This window comes from Sebastes fasciatus, chromosome 8 (assembly GCF_043250625.1).
Source record: "Sebastes fasciatus isolate fSebFas1 chromosome 8, fSebFas1.pri, whole genome shotgun sequence".
Taxonomy (NCBI): domain Eukaryota; kingdom Metazoa; phylum Chordata; class Actinopteri; order Perciformes; family Sebastidae; genus Sebastes; species Sebastes fasciatus.
Genome location: NC_133802.1, coordinates 12,591,765 through 12,610,419, shown reverse-complemented (window position 1 = coordinate 12,610,419; position 18,655 = coordinate 12,591,765). Strand labels below are relative to the sequence as shown.

Genomic DNA, 18,655 nt, shown 5'->3' with positions numbered 1-18,655 from the left:
ATCATGTTCTTCTTCTTCATCATGTTCTTCTTCTTCTTCTTGTTCATCATGTTCTTCTTCTTCTTCTTCATCATCTTCATCATCTCTTTCTTCATCATCTTCTTCATCTTCATCTTCTTCATCATCCTCATCTTCTTCTTCTACTTCATTATCATCTTCTTCATCATCTTCTTCTTCATCATCTTCTTCATCTCTTTCTTCATCATCTTCATCTTCATCATCTTCTTCTTCTTCATCTTCTTTATCTTCTTCATCATCTTCTTCTTCTTCATCTTCTTCTTTATCTTCTTCTTCATCTCCTTCTTCATCTTCTTCTTCATCATCTTCTTTATCATCTTCATCTTCATCTTCCTCTACATCTTCTTCATCATCTTTTCATCCTCTTCATCATCTTCTTCATCTTCTTCATCTTCTTCTTCTTCTTGATCCTTTTTTATTTATTTATTTTAGCAAATGCTTACTTAAATGCCAGGATTGTGTGTATTACCCTTGAAGGAGCAGCTGTGAGGAAGCACGTGATGCTGGACTACATTACCCATAATCCCCCAGCAGCACGGTGAGGAAGGAGTCCGTCCATGGCTGTTGCTGTAACCAGCCGGTGCCGGCTCCGAGGTCGCAGGATCCCCATGGAAACGGAGTACGGGAGAGTAATGTCGTCCCGCTCGGACAGGTACACCATGTTATCACTGTTTTCTACCTGTGTGTGAATCCTCTGTAGCGACATTATTCATGTGACTTTTGATTTATTGATTCAGTCTGCAGCAGCAGCGTCCTGATCCGGTAGTGTAACGATAACCACACTGACTCCCCTCCTCCTCCTCTTCCTCCTCCAAAGAACAACATCACAATGCTTCGTCTCTAATATGAATATCATTACATTAAAACCCCTCTCTGCTAGTATGCATTAAATAAGTGTTCAATATAGTGACCTATTAGAGGCTGTAGATTCATCAGAAGTAGGTGAACAGCATGTTGACGTCATGCGTCACATGCTCACTAGAATATCCTAAAATATACTATAATAAACCTTTATGTTTATTTATAGAACATTTGTCAATTTAAATATTATTCAGATGTTTTTTTTCAGCTCTTTAATATAGAATGGCCTTAAAAAAAAATGTCATTCTGTTTAAAATACTGCAAAACTCCCCCTAAAGCAGGGGTCAGCAACCTTTACTATCAAAAGAGCCATTTAAAGGGACTATTTGTAACTTTCAGAAATGCTTCTTAACAGCGACACCTGTGGCCGTGAAATCAACGAAAGTCAGCGTCGGGCTCGCGCTTGCTCGCTCTAAATATACCTGAACGAGCATAGCTCAAAACAGTGAGGCGACACACGTCAGCTAAAAGCACAATATCACTCTATATTTCAGCTGCTTGGCAGTAATGTTAGCTGACCAGACGAAGGTCTCTCCATGAACATGATTTAGATCTGATCTTAGTGTTGGCTTTTCCTGCCTAAGTGCAGGCTGAGGCAGCGGGGCTCTCCAGCGTGTCTCCCTGCTCTCTCCGCCCGCAGCCGGAGAGAGCAGGGGAGACACCGGCACCCGGTCGGTAACGAGAAGACAACGTAAATATCTGTAGAGCTCTGTCACTTCACAAGACACGGAAAACCTCTGTTGGTCTGGAGGAGCTGCAGCATTTATTTCTGCACAAACGTCCCCTGTGCATTCACTAGATATTCTCAGAGCTAAACTAACTCTTCTGCAGTGTGGAGTGAGCGCGCGTTCACGTCTAGAGGTGGAGCGAGCTGAGCTGTCTGAGTGAAGGCGAGCAGGCAGAGGAGGAGGGTACAGCGGCTACACGCGAACGCGCATATGCGAGCGCGCATGTGTGACGACCCGCTACATTTATGCGCGTACAAAGTTACAAATAGTCCCTTTAAGGCAAAAAAAAAATAAAATCAGTCTGGAGCCGCAAAACAGTTGAGCATTGTGATGAAGGTAACACAGTTTATAGTTTAAGTATATAGTATATAAGTCTAATGCAGTGAGGGCCAAAGTGTAAATGTACGACGGAGTATTAGGGTCACATTGAGGGAAAAAACATCCAGAATAAAGTCATAATATTACGAGAAAAAGTAGTAATATTACGAGAATAAAGGCATAACTTTACCAGAAAAAAGTCGTAATATTACTAGAATAAAGTCATAACTTTACGAGAAAAAAAGAAAATAACACGTAAAATTACTACTTTATAATATTATGACTTTATTCTCATAATATTCCGACTTTTTTTCTCGTAAAAATTTGACTTTATTCTTGTAATATTATGACCTTAGTCTCGAAATCTCAGATTTATTTATAATATTCTGATCATTTACTCAAGTGAAAGGAGCAATACTACACCATAAAAATAGCTTAGGAGAAAAAAGCCCTAAATTCAAAATTTTAAAGGAAGTGAAAGTACACAACGCAACAAAATGTTCATAAAATATTAACGTAAAAGTACTCCTGTCAGTGTGAGATTATTATATGATTGGATGTAAATGTACATTCCACCACTGCTCAAACACTCCACTTAAGTACAATTTTTGGGATACTTTACTTATTACTATTAAAATGTATGTAACTATATGTAAGTAACCTTTTGAATGAAGGACTTGTAATGGAGTATTTTATGAAGTTTTGCTACTTTTACATAAGTAAAATACTTCCATGTGAGGAAAATAGGTTATATATAAGTAAATTAGCTTGATTTTCCTGAATAGAAGACAAATATGAGCAACAATGCAACAATTCACTCTCAAACAAGCTAAGAAAATGTCTCAAATGTCGCCTTTAAAGCTGAAGTAGGCGAGATTGGAGCAAATGCGATTAAAAAAAGTTATTTTTATAAAACGGTCGCTATATCCTGACAGTAGTACATGAAACAGGTAACCTGAAAAAAATCATGTGTGTCTGTGTCCTCCGGTGCTCCTAACAGCATCTGCAAGATTCCGCAGACTGGAGGAAAACAAGCAGTCAGAGCTGATCTGGGATCTGCTGTCCAACTGCTGTCTATGAGAGCCGGCTGTCATCACTCGCGAACTCCGACCAAACGGTCAAACTAGGCCGCGCTGATCAAATATGAATCAATATTATGTTACATTAATGCCTATTTCTCACTTCAAATGTTTTCAGAATCATCTTGTAGTGTACGGTTTAGCTGTAAAATGAGAAAGTTTGTGACGCCGCCGTCATTGTTAAATATAGTGAAGGAACGCCAAGTTCCGGTCACATGACCAAAGCACAGCCAATAGGAACGCTCTCTCAATGAAATGACCTGTGATTAGTCAAAGATTTTTTAAAGCCTGAAAACAGAGCCATGAGGAGGTGCAGAAGTTTAGTTTTCTCTCAGAACACTTGAATTACAATATGCTGAAAGGTTATTATGGATTTTTTGCCAAATGATGCCAAAAATATACCGCCTACTGACACTTTAAGACCAGGATAAGACAAAGCTTATTAGGGCTGAAACGATTAGTCGATTAATTGATTAGTCCATCCATGGAAAAATAATCACCATCTAATCGATTCATTCTTTAAGTCATTTTATCATATCAAATAAATTGAATTGAATCATGGAACAATGCTGTGATTCAAGCTTCTCTACTGTGAGGAGTTTTTGCTTTTCTCTGTTTTATATTGTAATCTGGATATCTTTGAGATTTGGACTGTTAGCCGGACAAAACTAGACATCTGAAGACTTCATACGTCCTGTCACAATGAGACTAGTTTGGGCCTATCGACACATTTCAGTGGGGTTGTTCACTGGTGTTGTAGTGTCTCTGTAGATCTGATGAGAGAACTAAGAGGAAGGATCATCAGAAGACGTCGGTCCCGTCCTGCTGTCGCTTACCTGTGCCTCTATTAATACCAGCCAAGCAGCTCTTTACTACCAGTGTTACAGTGATCCTCTTAGTGTCCGTCACACAGAGAGAGAAAGGAGGACACATGGACAGCAGCACTGAGAGATATTCTTCAGAAGATCATGTAAAGGCAGACTAGAAACAAACCTGTGATTTACACACGTTTACAGCTTTCGGTCAGTGTTACTCTGAGTCGCCACGGTGACAGGAGAGCTGGAGGGCAGCAGGTTGTCGGCTGAAGCAGATATGTCCCTGTTGGACTGTACCGGAGCCAGAATCTCTGGCTGTTGGTCCCTGAGGTCTGACCGCAGGTAAGATCTGTGTTGTTTTCTCTCTCAGCGCAGGCAGGATGCTAGTTTTCACCTTCACACATAGCTCACAAACACCATGGATGTGTGAGTGTGTGAGCTATAAATATAGTCTGTAAACGGGGTTGTTGAGAGGTCGGAGGAAGTGTAGGATGTAGGTTAGTTTGCAGGGATTCTGGTGTGTTTTTGTTTGTGCTCAGACTCAGGGGGTTGCCTGTAGTGTCTCTCCAGTTTGTGTGAATAGGCTATATGTACAGTAGCTGCTGTGCATCACAAACAGTAAGAAACGAACACAGTTGCTAATTTGGTTTCTAATTACTGCCTGTGGGAATGCAGGAGTCCCTAAATGTGGCATCAGATTGTGACGCAACAGCTTGGCTGACTTTTATTTGTCCCGTAGTAAACAGCTGTGTGAGAGGCTAATCTTAATTATAGGGATTTATATGCTGTGATTTGTCGGTTAGAGTATCAAACACCAGGCGGTTAGGCGGTGGTGGAGGAAGTATTCAGATGCTTTCCATAAATAAAAGCACCAATACCACACTTACTACATAGCAGAGAAATAGCCCTTGTGGGTGTACTGTAATGAGACTGTATTCTACACAGCATGTGAACTAGTATGTAGTATATCATTAGATTATTATTACTCATAATGCTTAGGCAGCATTTTAATGATGGAGCTGCCTTTAATGATTTTCATTATGGATTAATCTGCTGGTTATTTTCTAGATCAATCCATTTATTGTTTGGTTTGTAAAACATAACAAAACGGTGACATCACAATGACCCAGAGCTCAAAGTGATCCCTTCACATGTCTTGTTTAGTCTAAGAAACAGTCCAAACCTCAATTATTCAGTTTACTGTCATTTAAGATGAAAAAAAGATGTAAATTGTCACATTTCAGAACGTAAAGTGCCCTCCTACGCTGTTGATAGGCATTTACTGTAACACAAACTGAGCTAGGTGAAACACTTTGTCTGTAAACAGGTTTTGAAGTCTACATTCATCAGACATAGAAAACTATTTTTGGGTGGTTTATTTGTTTTTCTGCAATGCGTCATATTTTAAGTTCTTCATGTGTTTCTTAATCTGTAAAGTAACTCCAGCTGTCAAATAAATGTAGTGCAGTAAGAAGTACTATATAATGTCGTCGGGTGGAAGTATAAAATCTCAAGCACCTCCAATTTGTGCTAAAGTCACTGTTACAGATTTGACCTCACAGCGGGCCACCGCTCAGAGGGAAAACTCATAAACAGTCTTACACAACACACAACAATGTGTTTGTGTAATTGCACCAAGATGTTTTCTTCTGGCACTGCCGGTTTTGGCGTATTTGAAATTGCATTTCGACACTTAAGTTGTTCACTGCAGTTGCAGCTGTTTGCTGTGCAAACGTCACCCTGTGAGACGAAAACTGTTACATTTCTTTCTTTTAAATACATTTATTTCTTCTATACACATATATAAATATAAGTTGACTAATTGATTAATCAGTTAATCGTTTCAGCTCTATTTTGTACTCCCCTACATTCATTTGTCCTGTTTGTATCTATTTAAAATCAGATCAAAGCTCCACATGCTACTTGTTATCTAACATCTGTCTGCAAATGCAATAAAGTTTGGAGAACAAAACACATTTGACAAAACATTCTTAAATCAAGGTCCACTTCATAGCTTTTTCTGGAGCTTTTAACCACATCTCACGGCCTTCATCAGTGAATGGGGTTTGCTCAGTATCGTAGCGCTATGCTGAGGAAGCTCTGATGAAGACTGACAGATATGGTTAAAAGCTCATACAGAAAGTGGACCTTGAGTTAGGATTATTTTGTCAAACTCTTGTTATGGTCAACATACTAAATGTTTAGTACCCTGCATGTGTTGTAGAACATCAGGATTTCATGTACAAAATATGTCAGTATGTTTTATCAAATCATCATCAAAGATTATATGATGATGATTTCTGATTCTAACATCTCACAATTCTGGTGTGATGTTAAAGTGGAAGTATGGCAGTTCTTTAATACTGCAGACTGTGTAGAGAAGCCATACAGTCGTAGTCGTACACCTGTCTGTAGACTCGTGTTTGTGTGTGTGTTCAGGCTGTAACCTGCCCTGCTGTGTGCTGTTTTTGCAGTGGGAGCGGGGAGGACTCGTTGGACCGGCTCCTGCCCCCCACCGGGGCCCCTCGCAGGAAGAGCACTACCTCACTGAGTAAAACAGAGCCTCCTCTGCTCCGCACAGGCACACGCACCATCTACACCGCCGGCCGACCGCCCTGGTATGACGAGCACGGAGCGCAGTCAAAAGAGGCCTTTGTCATCGGTATGAAGCTCACTGATGACAGTTTTCTTCTTCTTCTTTCACCACCTTTGTGCCAGATTGTGGCTTTGAGCTGCAGAACCTGTCCTTTTCTGTCTCCTTATACCCATAAACACTTTACTGCTATCACACATGCATACCGCCAGACAACATTAGACACACTCTGAAAAACACACGTAATGGGCCATTGAAATGCTGTGTGGATCTGCAGGGTTGTGTGGGGGCAGCGCCTCAGGGAAGACCACCGTGGCCAATAAGATCATTGAGGCTCTGGATGTGCCGTGGGTTGTGCTGTTGTCTATGGATTCTTTCTACAAGGTGAGGGACTCATGCATTTTTTGTCTTATTTTTATTTGGCTGTTACCAATTATCTGTGGGTTCATTGTAGGAAGAAATTCAATGTTTTGTTATTTTATATGAATCGAAATTCACATTCAGTCACGCCTCAAAGCAATCATTATACCGCTGTCACACTTTTGAGTTAATAACACTTTAGATTACAGCTTCATATAGATATTTTGTACACAAAGGGTACCAATGAAGGCTCTGTACACGTATAATGGGGTACCTAGAAATAAATTACACTGTAGCACTTTTTTTAATTGCCTCTGTATTTTTATAATGGCAATGTCTTGAATCACTTATTAAAAAAAAACACTTAATTGTAAACTATTGTATTAATTTTGATATATTGATTTTCCCTCAGCACACACCTGAAAGGGGAGAGAGCTTGCCACACTATTCTTTATGCTGTATCCATCCTTATGACTTCAACTTCAACTTTATTGTCCCCAAGGGGAAGATCTTTGCTCTTCGCTCACAGCCCATTAAAACACAGAGCACTGACTTGAACATAAAACACAATACATTCTAATATATTTAAAAATATTTTAAGACGAGCTCACACAAAACGATGTGCAGTGACATCATAGCATAAATCCTAGAGGACATCCAGCCAGTCATCCATCATTTAAACAAGATCATCATCCAATGTTGTATAGCAAACAGATCATCAGCTGACTCATCTTTTGATGGCATGGGAAATATAAGTTCATGCACATTATAAAGACCGACTATAATCTAACTAAACTTCTATAACTCAAAGGTTGTGAGGAAAAGCAGAGAACTTTATTGTTATCGACATTTGGTGGAAAGACATTTCTTATTTTGTCCTTAAAGGTTCTCTATACGTCATATACAATATCTAGAGCATTAATATAGCAGCACACAACTATTTGCTAAAGATATAGAGGATTAATGTCTACCTGAGCAGAGAATGAAGTCACTCTCTCTCTGTGTGTGTTGTAATCAGAGCTTCTCTGTGCTTTGAAGACATAGCCAGGCCGGCTGCACGTGCTTTTAGAGCATGTTTGTTAGGGCTGACCCAAATGCTTCGAAGCTTCAACCGTTGCCATGGTAATTGACCTCCAAATCACTATTTGAATGCTTCATTTTTTGTTTAGTTTTGTTTTTATATAAGTTTGTAATAATAATGTATAAATCCCCAAATAGTCCATGAAATAAAGAATAATCCCACAACATTATTCATATTCAACATTAATTATTATTAACTATTCTCAGATGGATGTCGCTGTTTGTTGTGTGTAGAGGTGATAACAGCTGATAACGCCGGCGTTGTCGCGAAACCATAGCACCCACCGTTCCTTCCCCCCTAGGTTAACACTGTTAGCTCTGTCAGCACTTTGTTTCCACTGTTAGCGCTGTTAGCTACGAGCCGCCGGCTCATCCGTCGCCATGTTGAGAGCCGTGCAGAGGTAATAGAAATGCTCCAAATCTCGCATTTAGCACCTTTAAAGGAATAGTTTGACATTGACATTTATTTGCTTTCTTGCAGAGAGTCAAATGAGAAACTCGATACCAGTCCAGGCAACCACTGGAAGAAAAAGTTACAGCATATATACAACATGTTAATTAGTGAGCCTTGATTTGCTGGTAGGCAGATTTTTTCTACCTTTGGACAGAGCCCTGCTTGCTGTTTCCCTCTGTTTCCAGTCTTTATGCTAAGCTAAGCTAAACTCCCAGCTTTAGCTTCATATTTAGCGAACAGACATGAGAATGGTATCGATATTCTCATTTAACTCTGCTGCCAATTGAATAAGCATGTTGAACTGTTCCTTTAAAATCTTCAAAATTGCTTTATCAGCAGAAATCCTGTGAACCTGCGAACCTGTGAACGTTAATCTGCCGTGTTTTACAGGTTTTATCCTCAGAGGAGCAGACTTTGGCAGCGAGCAACGACTACAACTTTGACCATCCGGGGGCATTTGACTTTGAGCTGCTGGTCGCCACCCTGCGAAAGCTGAAGCAGGGCAGGAGTGTGAAGATCCCGGTGTATGATTTCACCACACACGGAAGACAGAAAGACTGGGTGAGTCATGTTGAGTTGTCTCATTTCCACCGAAAACTCATCAATGTTGATTTCCTCAAAGACTTTAACCTTTAAAGACTGTAATTTTGGAAAGAAGAAAGTAGAACACAATGATGAAGCAGTTTTTCTGTGGATTGATTTTTCAAAGCTGAAAATGTATTGTATTGTAAACTTAAATAAAATATTGTTATTTAAAAAAGAAAAAGTTTTCCAAAGTGACATCCTGCAGCATTAATCTTAAAAAAGCCAAACTGGTTGTTCATGAAGCAGCTTTGAAGACTGTTTCTCTCCTCTTTGTGCAGAAAACTGTGTACGGAGCCAGTGTAATCATATTGGAAGGAATTATGTCTTTTGCGGACAAAGAGCTTCTTCAGGTGAGGCAATTTGTTTTCTTTTCTTTCTTTTTGAAGAATCCCTGAGTGAAGTAAAAGCAATCACCACCAGGTATTGTTGTTTGAGCAGCTGCTTCTGCTGAAGTGAATATTATTGAACCGTTCGGGGGGGGGGGTGTTTGCTCTTACCAACTGCAGCTCCTGGATATGAAAATCTTTGTGGACACAGACTCCGACATTCGGCTGGTCCGCCGGCTGCGCAGGGACATCACAGAGCGCGGACGGGACATTGAAGGCGTCATCAAGCAATACAACAAGTTTGTGAAGCCGGCCTTCGAGCAGTACATTGAGCCAACCATGAGGCTGGCTGATATCGTTGTGCCGAGAGGTGAGACTTCCTCACCACTAGAACTAAAACTAGAACTATTGCTACAGAGAACACACCAACAACATCCCCTTGTTCTTCCTTTAAGGTGGTGGCAATATGGTGGCCATCGATCTGATAGTCCAGCATGTTCACAGCCAGCTGGAGGAGGTAAGTAGTCAAAACACTGAGAGGGTGGCGCCACCATGTGTCTAAAAGATGTAACATACAGACAGAAAGAGAGACTCCCAACTGTTTGTACAATAAAATACTTCAAGCTAAAATTCAATCAGAACTTCTCAATCACAAACTTATAGATTTTTATCCCGCTCACTTTGAAAAACAAAGTCAAAGGAAAGTCTGGTGTTATTTTTTATTATTCTTATTGTCAACAAATCCCACGGAATGACCAAAACACACTTATTTCTCGGTGCCATAGATCTCCATTGTCCACAAATTATAACAAAGAGTATGGATGGGACAATAGCATTTTATTGAATCTGAATCCTTTTGAATCTAATCTTTTAGTTTGTTTGGTAGGGAATGGTGACATCTTAGTTTAAAAAAATATGTAATTTTTTTATTTCCCACAGTGTCATACCTAAACCACAGGTATTATACTGTCCTGACAGGGTGTAGGGCTTTCATCATATATTGTATGTTGCCGCAAGCATTTACTTCTCACTGGAGGGCGCGGTGTGCTACAGCTGCAGAAACCGTTAAAAGTTAAAGTAAAAACAACACAGTGGAAATAATATTAATTCTACTTTATCATTCAGCAAATATCAACTAAATAAATAGAATATTTTTCCTGCATACATGATGCACTTAAGGTTACCTGAAGGTGGTTGTTGCACTGCTACAAGTCACACAATCGGATGGGTCACAGAATACAGTGTGACACCAGTTCCTACTTTAACATGATGAACGGTATATAAATATTTAAAAGAGGGACTTCCCTCATTGTCGTAACTACCCTCAGCGTTAAATATAGATAGCATTTCAAAATTGTTTCACTGACTTTGGTGAAGTGTCTCCACACTTTGGAACGTTTCAATCAACTCGATCCACCGTGGTCCTTCAGTAAGTCAGTCTTGTTAACAACTGTGTGGCTGAGTTAGCACGAGTTTGTACACGTCAACGCTTTCTTTATCTTCGTAGAAGCCTGCTGTGTCAGAAAGAGGCAAAATTATCTGAGAGATTATGAATGAAAGATTCAATAAGGGATTCGTTAGCAGCTGAGCTTAATAAATCTGGTTCATTTATCTTTACCTACTTGTAACTGGAGCCACACTGTTGCATTGGGTGGCATATATCTTCCTATTACCACAAACACACAGACTGTAGTTTATTTTGAGTCATACTCCGTCCTGCTGCAGTAAATACTCACTAGCACCAAATCCGCAGCAGAAAATAGTCCTCAACAAATGCACAATTTACTCTTGTTTGCAAAATGATAAAGTGCTCAGCTGTTTTAGGAAATTGTGTAGCCTTTTTTTTTTTTTTTAAATTAAACTATAGGTTTACTAGTTTTTAAATATTTACATCTTCAGCAGCAATGAAAGATCTTGGGGCTTCTCACGATCTTCATTTTTACCCTATTTTATTGTCTTTCTCTTACCCTCTCTTTATGCAGCGTGAGCTCAGTGTCAGGTATGCTGATACATATTTTATTGGAGATTTTGTGTCGTCGTTGTGTACAGACTGAACCTTCACACTCTCTCTGTCTGCGTTAAGTGACTTGGTCTTTATGATAACTCTGACTGTAGCAGAATAACACAGTAAAACCCTTTTAATCTGAACAACCTTCCCCTCGGTCTCAGGGCGCTCCTGGCCTCCGCTCAGCAGAATCAGCCGCTGCCTCAGACGCTCAACGTGTTGGAGAGTACGCCGCAGGTCAAAGGCCTGCACACCATCATCAGGTACCGACCTGTGCTCAATGAATATGACTTTGAGTCCTTGTAACAGTTCATACAATATGAGTTTTAAAACCTTCTCTCTTTCTGTGATGCAGGAATAAAGAAACCAGTCGAGATGAGTTCATCTTCTACTCAAAGAGATTAATGAGGCTTCTCATAGAATATGCTCTAACGTTTCTACCATCTCAGGTGGGTGGACTGTTGAGTGTGGCTATGATCAATATTTTTATATTAACAATGGATCGCATGACTATATGTATGTGAAAAGAGTTGCTCGTAGTGATGAACGCACAGAGAATTATCACCGACTCTGCAGTTCCCCTCAGGTCTTTGGATCTTTGCGTCTTTTAGCTCATTTATTTGGTTTTACAGCCGCCGTACTTTTACAGTTTCGGTTCGCTGTCACCGCTCTAATTGGTGTCATTTTACTTACTACCTTCCAGGCAGCCATCGACTTTAGTTTCTGCCAATATAGTTTGAAACTAAACTTGCAGAGACGTGAAACTTGCTGGAGATAATTATAATAATCACACCCTGACTGTTATTATGATTATGGGTTTGTCACAGTGATTGTCGCATAGTAACGAAGCTGAGAACAGTGACTCCAACTCAACACCTCAAGAGTCAACTTCATCTTCAAGTTCTTCTTTTCCCCCATATTCGTGTTTACTTATTGTTTCTAAAGACAAAGCTTTTAAGCAGCCAACCCACACGTCAGTCGTCGTAGTAGTTTGAATGTACCGACAAGAAAGAGTTTTCAGAAGAGTAACGGCTCCGAACAACGTACCTGACAAACCATAAAGGTGAAGTCTGAAGCAAAGTTCAAGTCCCTGCAGGTTAATTTTAATACCATTCTGACATTGGCAAACCAAAACCACTGAGTTCTTAGAAGCTATCATATAAAAATGTCTTTGGAGAATTGTTGGTATTAAAGTTAAGTGTACACCATTTGTGGTGAATGTCCTAAAGCAAACAAACTGCCCTTTTTTGAGGCAGTAATACAGTACATATAATACAGAAACGCATTCACAAGGCAAAGGGCCTCATGCAGCAACATTCTCTTAAATTTCTCTTATATTTTCTCTTAATTTTCTGTTAAGAGAAAAAATAAGAGAAATCAACTCCAGATGCACCAAACATTCTTAACCATCCAAATCTTACCCAGGTGTACTGAACGATGAATTCCACTCGATCATAAATTGGAGACGTGTGGCCGATTGTTTATTATTAGAATAGGTAACGCCCCCTTAACGCTATATAAGGGCAGGTGTGTTAGAAGAACTTCAGCAGCAGTGAAATCAAGGTACTGTTAAATAAGCTTAAACAAAGTAAACATGTGATTTTCCGTAGCGTCAGTTTTGGCGTTACAGGAAAATCAAAAAGCATGGAAGAGTAGTATGTAAGCCACGCAATATCATCCAAGGGCTTTTATAGTCTTAATTGGGATCAATGGACTAATAGCATTTCTTTAATAATCCAATCATGATAATTACTATAAAACATATAATAATCTAAATTTGATTAAAAGATATTCATGCATTGTTTTTTTTTAACAATACTCAAAATTCAAACTTATGTTTCCTTGTGTTTAACAAACAATTTGTGGACTTTTCTTGTCTTGCTAAATTAAAAATAAGAAAACATTGGTGAATCCCGGAAATCAATGGGTTCTAACAAAATCTGAAAAAAATTGTGGATATGAACAAAAACAGGAGGACATTTATTCGTATATCTCTTCCTGCATGAGGCCCAGGTTCCATATATACATACAAAAACACGCATATGTACATATTGACTCTTTTCTTGTATCTGCATCGATGGGAGTCGTGTGTTTGTGTAATAAAATGATATTTCTTCTGTCTTCTACCAGCCGAGTGTCGTCCAGACTCCACAGGGTTATGAGTACGAGGGCCGCAGCTACAACGGGAAAGGGGTGAGTGATGCTCTGGCTTTACAAGGTCTTGTTAACTTCCAGCCGAGTGTGTCCGCCGGGGTTTCTGTCATCACACTTGCTCCGCTGCCTCGTCTCCACAGATCACCGGTGTGTCGGTCCTGCGGGCTGGAGAGACCATGGAGCCCGCCCTGAGGGCCGTGTGCAAGGACGTCCGCATCGGCAAGATCCTCATCCAGACCAACCTTGACTCAGGCGAACCAGAGGTAGAAAAAAATGACTCATTTTGTACCAGATCCTCTTCACATCAATGTCTTTGAGATGTGCTCTTTACAGGATAAGATAGTGTCACAAAAATCGCATCAAACAAAAGCTAAAAATGTTTTGATTGTTTTTTTTCCTCTTTCTTCCACATGATGTGTGTCTCCGTGGTAACTACCCTTCCTGCTTTCGTAACCATGGTAACCTGTCTCCTCCTCTCTGGCCTCGCCAGCTGCATTACCTGCGTCTGCCCAAAGACATCAGCGAAGATCATGTCATCCTAATGGACAGCACCGTCTCCACCGGCGCTGCTGCCATGATGGCAGTACGAGTCCTATTGGTGGGTGGATATTAGCAACATTATTCTTCAGTAAGACAACAACAGGAGCCCCTCTCGTCTTCGTCAGTCACATGTTTTAATACTCATGTGTGTGGTTATTGACTGGAAGTTTATTGTTGTCTCGGCGAGGCTAGATTAGCATTATTTCTGCATAGAGAAACGTCAGATATTTCCTTCCCTCACCACTTTACTAAATATCCCTCTGATGATGATGATGATGATGATGATGATGATGATGATGATGATGATGATGATGATGAGGCAGGCTCTGACAGACTGTTGCTGTGATGTGTGTGGCTGAGCAGGATCACGAGGTTCAGGAGGAAAAGATTGCGTTGGTGTCGCTGTTGATGGCAGAGCTCGGGGTGCACTCTGTGGCCTACGCCTTCCCGAAGGTCAAAATCATCACCACCGCTGTGGACAAGAGTCTGGACGATCTGTTACATGTAATTCCTGGTATCGGTAAGCCACTTCGTGCACGCACTCTCTCTTTCTGTAAACTGTGCTTTTAAATCAGAAGGCACGCATCAAACATTTGTCCAAAGTAGAACTTATTTGACCATTTTGAGTCTCTCAATCTCTGAAGACCTTAACAAAACATAACAAAAACTATTTCTAAATATAGTTCACAAGATGTTTTCAGCACACAACCCCGTCCTCGGTGTGCACGGTTTTAGTTTTATGCCGGAAATAGAAATATCCACGGTCTTTGCAGCAGATGAAAGATAATAAACGTTTGTGTTTCAAGTTGACAGATTTCATTTCATGTCCCAGCAGATTCTAATTTTATGCTCGTGTCACTTCAGATTGGAAGCGAGCGCTGCTCTCCATCAGCACTGTAACTAAACGGCACAATATGCATATCAGATAGACCAGTCGCTTGTCTGCAAGCATAAATAATTACGTATAATTACATAATTAAACATTACTTGCAGACATTAATATGAACATTCAAATGTATGATGTTACACAAGTTAATTAGTCTCTCTGTTTGTGAATCAATCACAATTTCATCATTTTAGAAAACCATCACTGAGCTCTTTTTTTCCAGATCTCACGGCCGTTTAGTTTGACTGTATCATGCTGCTTCTTCATTATTCTCTTCAGCCTCTAACCCGCTGACACACAGCAGCTCTGAGTCCATTGTCCTGTGTTTTCAGGGGACTTTGGGGACCGTTACTTTGGGACAGACGGATCCGACAGCTTCAACGACGAGGACCGGGCGCAGCCGTCATACTGACACACACATCTGTGAGCCACTGTGAAAGAAAACACAAACACTACTTGAAAACTCCTGTTATTGTGCATCCACCCCTTCAGCAAAAAAATACCTGTAATATTCACCTTTTCTGTACGTGAACTTTTGTACTCTTATACAACAGATGGGTCTCGGTCAAGTTGTATGCAGGAGGGACATTTTGCTCTATTTACAACTGAGTGTTCATAATTTTCATACAGAAGGGTCAAACAGTGCCATTACCTTTGAGGTACAATAATACAATAACCGTGTTATTGTATACTAAATCATTTTATCCAGGATTGCACCAGCTGTTCGGGAACCCCGTTCTTAGTAACTATTAATTAATATTAATAACGATTCTTATTTTCAGATCAGAAAAAAGGTCCGAAAACATAATTATTAATATTATATTCCATTTTTGCCAATAGATCCCCCTAAATGCTCACACTGTTCCTTTAAAACTTAACTAGTAATGTATAAATTGGTTGCTAGCAAACACGGAAAGCTGTCCTATCGCAATCAACTGTGTAAACATAATGTCCCCCAACTGACGTTATTAGCGGTATACTGTGTTATTTTTGTGAAATGTAATTTTAAATAATCAGTTTTGTCAGAGAACTAGTTTTTATGGTGCAGCCCATTTTAATTTAATGATTCATAAATCTTCACTTAGTAAAACACGTTATAACTTCTTTGCTCTTTTTTTAAAAAAAAACACATGCCAAATATTAACATGTTATTCTTTACAACATATATGTAAAATATAGGAAAGTAACCTCAAAATACACCAGTATAACTCAGTTCATGCTGTGCAAAATCATTTTCGGGTATCATCGTGTGTTTTTTTTTTGGATGAGCAAAAAGCGACGCAACTTGAGAAATGAGTTAAAAGTCTTTTTTTTTATTGCGCAACAAATGGAATATTTTTTTCATCCAGATGGTTAAAGGAGTCTTTGAATTCTCTGGAAATACCTAAGTGTTGTTAAACGTGTCGGTATTTCATTTTTCAGTAAATCTGACCCCAAAAACTCTGACACGAATGTAACGTTAAAACATGAGAGGCACAAACTGGGGCTGATTCTAACTAGGCTAAGATTGAATTCATGAACAGCTGGTGCAACCCGCTCAAGAATCTGCTCTGGTATAAATTCATTCATACTTCACGCTGCTCTAATTAAACATTTGTATGTACAGTATGTTATAAACGCACATCTAGAGTAGAGCAGAAATGTTATATTAAACATGCCATACCATCAATCTAAATCTTGTAGGTTTACACATTCACAATAGGTGTAAAATGACTATAAGTATATAATAAATCATAAATTCAGGATATAAGAAAACATCTTGAAGGTTTAATTCAGTTCTCAGTTCTCACTGCCACTTTCTACTTCTACTGGACATGTTTTCATTTTGTGTCTGGACTGATCGGCCAGCTGTGGATCAGATCATCAGAGCGAGGTCACGGAGGGTCACATGCTCACTTGTGAATATTTTCCACGGCCCTCTGACTCTCAGGGTTCAGACACAGGCCGCCCTGCTCCCCCCTGTGATGCACTTTACAGCCTGAGGGGGTCAGTGTAGCTCACATTTAGCTTCTCTGTGTGATTTATAGTGTGTCCCTTTGAGAAATCACTGTCTTTACAGTACAGAAGGATGCATACAGACTCACCTGAATCACTTCATTTATACAGGTTAAATATGTTGATATTTAATGTCATGAAGGGAAGTCTTACAGTCACACAAACATCCTTTTTGTTCAGGATTTTACTGGCTGATCTGGTGCAGAATACAGTGTGTTAAAGCTCAGTTACAAACATGTGAGATAATGATGTTAAATGTGATTTCAGGGTTACAAAACCAGCAATAAAAACCTGGAGCCTCCTTGGTTTCCCTCCCCCCCACTTGTGTTCACACAGGTTACGCTAAACACGAACACACCTCCGCTGGTGATAATAATACTAATGATTCCCCAGCCGGTTTGTGACCTTATGCTCAGTATTATCTCTCCAATCCAATGGTGTCTTTTCACTTGTCATGCACCTTCAATGAATCTGGCGAGCTCTCATTCATGTATTTATTCAGTCATTCATACCCCTCACTGTGAGGTTAACACATCACATAAACTGTGAACGTTGTATCATCTTCACACCTACAGCATCTCCCGCTCCCACACGTTTGTTTTGGGGAACGCTCCTCGCCGAGCGGGTTGACACTGTGATCACGGATGTCACACGACGTACGCTGTATTCTCCAAGACAGCAGAAGACTCGCTCGCCCATGTGACTACTGCCTCAAGGTTAACCTGTTACCATGGAGACAAGCCCGCCAATGAAAATTCAGCAGACGGTTGCGATGTTGACTGCAAGCTTTTTGTTTTAAGGGGTGACCTATTTTTTTTTTTCTTCCCCCCCCCCTACACACACCCCTTCACAGCTACTCAGACGCAGACCCCACTACTCTGGCACATGTGCACGTGCACACACACATTCACACAGATGAATAGAAACCATGGGAAGGCTACTCAGACACACACACACACTATGAGGTTGTAAGGTTGTACACAAAGGAAGCAAGACACAAAAGAAACAAGCAGCCATACAGTACATATAAAATCATGAATAAATCACATTTTAAAATAATTTTCTTATTAAGTGCAGAGGTATGTCGAGATCTTTCCTTTGATAGAACCGAAGACGTGAATCTACAGGCAGCGTTTGAGATCAGAAGAAGAGGTTTAGATTAAAAAAAGATCCTTTTGTAGCAGACGGCAAAGTGAACTCGGTGATATTTAGTCTTTCAGAGAAGGTCGTCTTCAGCGTCACTCGGCTGCCTTTCAAATTTAAGAACTGACACTATGAGATAAAACATCCTTTTTTTTTAAAGTGCCACTTTATTACAAAAGTATAAACTTGACTGACATTTCATGAATAGTAATCTTGATATAAAACATTACAATCTTTTGCACTTTTAGCACTTAATTACACGCTTTTTCGAGTACAAGACCCTGTAGTCTGAATAGCAAACACACAACATTAGCTGCCACATTTAACTTAGCTGGGCTTTCCAAGAACACACCGTAGCTTCATGGCTTCAAAAAACAACAAACAGAATACACTGAAATAATTTACATTGCAGCTGTTTTTTTTGTTTTTTGTTTTTCGCAGTTTGTGTCACAAGAGAAGTCATTCCAAAACACAATTAAACATAATAGAAAAAGATAGATATCTTGACACTGATGATATATTTATTATTCTTTCTCTTTTTGTAATGTACATACACGTTGCATCAACATACAGTATAATCACATTGTTTGCTGGGGGAATATTTGGTCAAATGAAATCAGCGTTATTGTCCAGGATTTGGGTGTAAATTTGTTGAGTGTGTTATCCTCGGGGTGATTCTTTGCTGCTTAACCGTTTGCGTCACATTTTTGTCATT

At 39.8% G+C, this 18,655-nt stretch overlaps 1 protein-coding gene across 4 annotated transcripts; it reads left to right on the top strand.

Annotated features, from left to right (window-relative positions):
- Positions 1–517: 517 nt before the first annotated feature.
- On the top strand, positions 518–15,822 carry uckl1a (uridine-cytidine kinase 1-like 1a). 4 transcript variants are annotated; one of them, XM_074643477.1, is made up of 15 exons: positions 521–670; positions 6,294–6,481; positions 6,690–6,796; positions 8,697–8,867; positions 9,170–9,241; positions 9,398–9,587; positions 9,673–9,734; positions 11,200–11,216; positions 11,387–11,485; positions 11,578–11,671; positions 13,353–13,415; positions 13,517–13,639; positions 13,867–13,974; positions 14,280–14,436; positions 15,135–15,822. In XM_074643477.1, exons 1-15 carry the CDS (start codon positions 576–578, stop codon positions 15,212–15,214), a joined length of 1,626 nt encoding a protein of 541 aa, XP_074499578.1. In that variant the 5' UTR covers positions 521–575; the 3' UTR covers positions 15,215–15,822. The 4 variants fall into 4 exon arrangements, 3 of the variants coding, with proteins under 3 accessions (XP_074499578.1, XP_074499579.1, XP_074499580.1); XM_074643478.1 differs by lacking the exon at positions 521–670 and adding an exon at positions 3,771–4,161; XM_074643479.1 differs by lacking the exon at positions 521–670 and adding an exon at positions 8,178–8,253 and having other exon boundaries at positions 6,306–6,481.
- The last annotated feature ends 2,833 nt before the right edge of the window (positions 15,823–18,655 follow it).

Excerpts from the sequence above, each read along its gene's own strand:
- uckl1a (XM_074643477.1), top strand. The coding sequence starts at position 576 with ATGGCTGTTGCTGTAACCAGCCGGTGCCGGCTCCGAGGTCGCAGGATC. Across the intron at positions 671-6,293 it reads ATGTCGTCCCGCTCGGACAG|TGGGAGCGGGGAGGACTCGT; the intron begins GTACACCATGTT and ends CTGTTTTTGCAG. Across the intron at positions 14,437-15,134 it reads ACATGTAATTCCTGGTATCG|GGGACTTTGGGGACCGTTAC; the intron begins GTAAGCCACTTC and ends CTGTGTTTTCAG.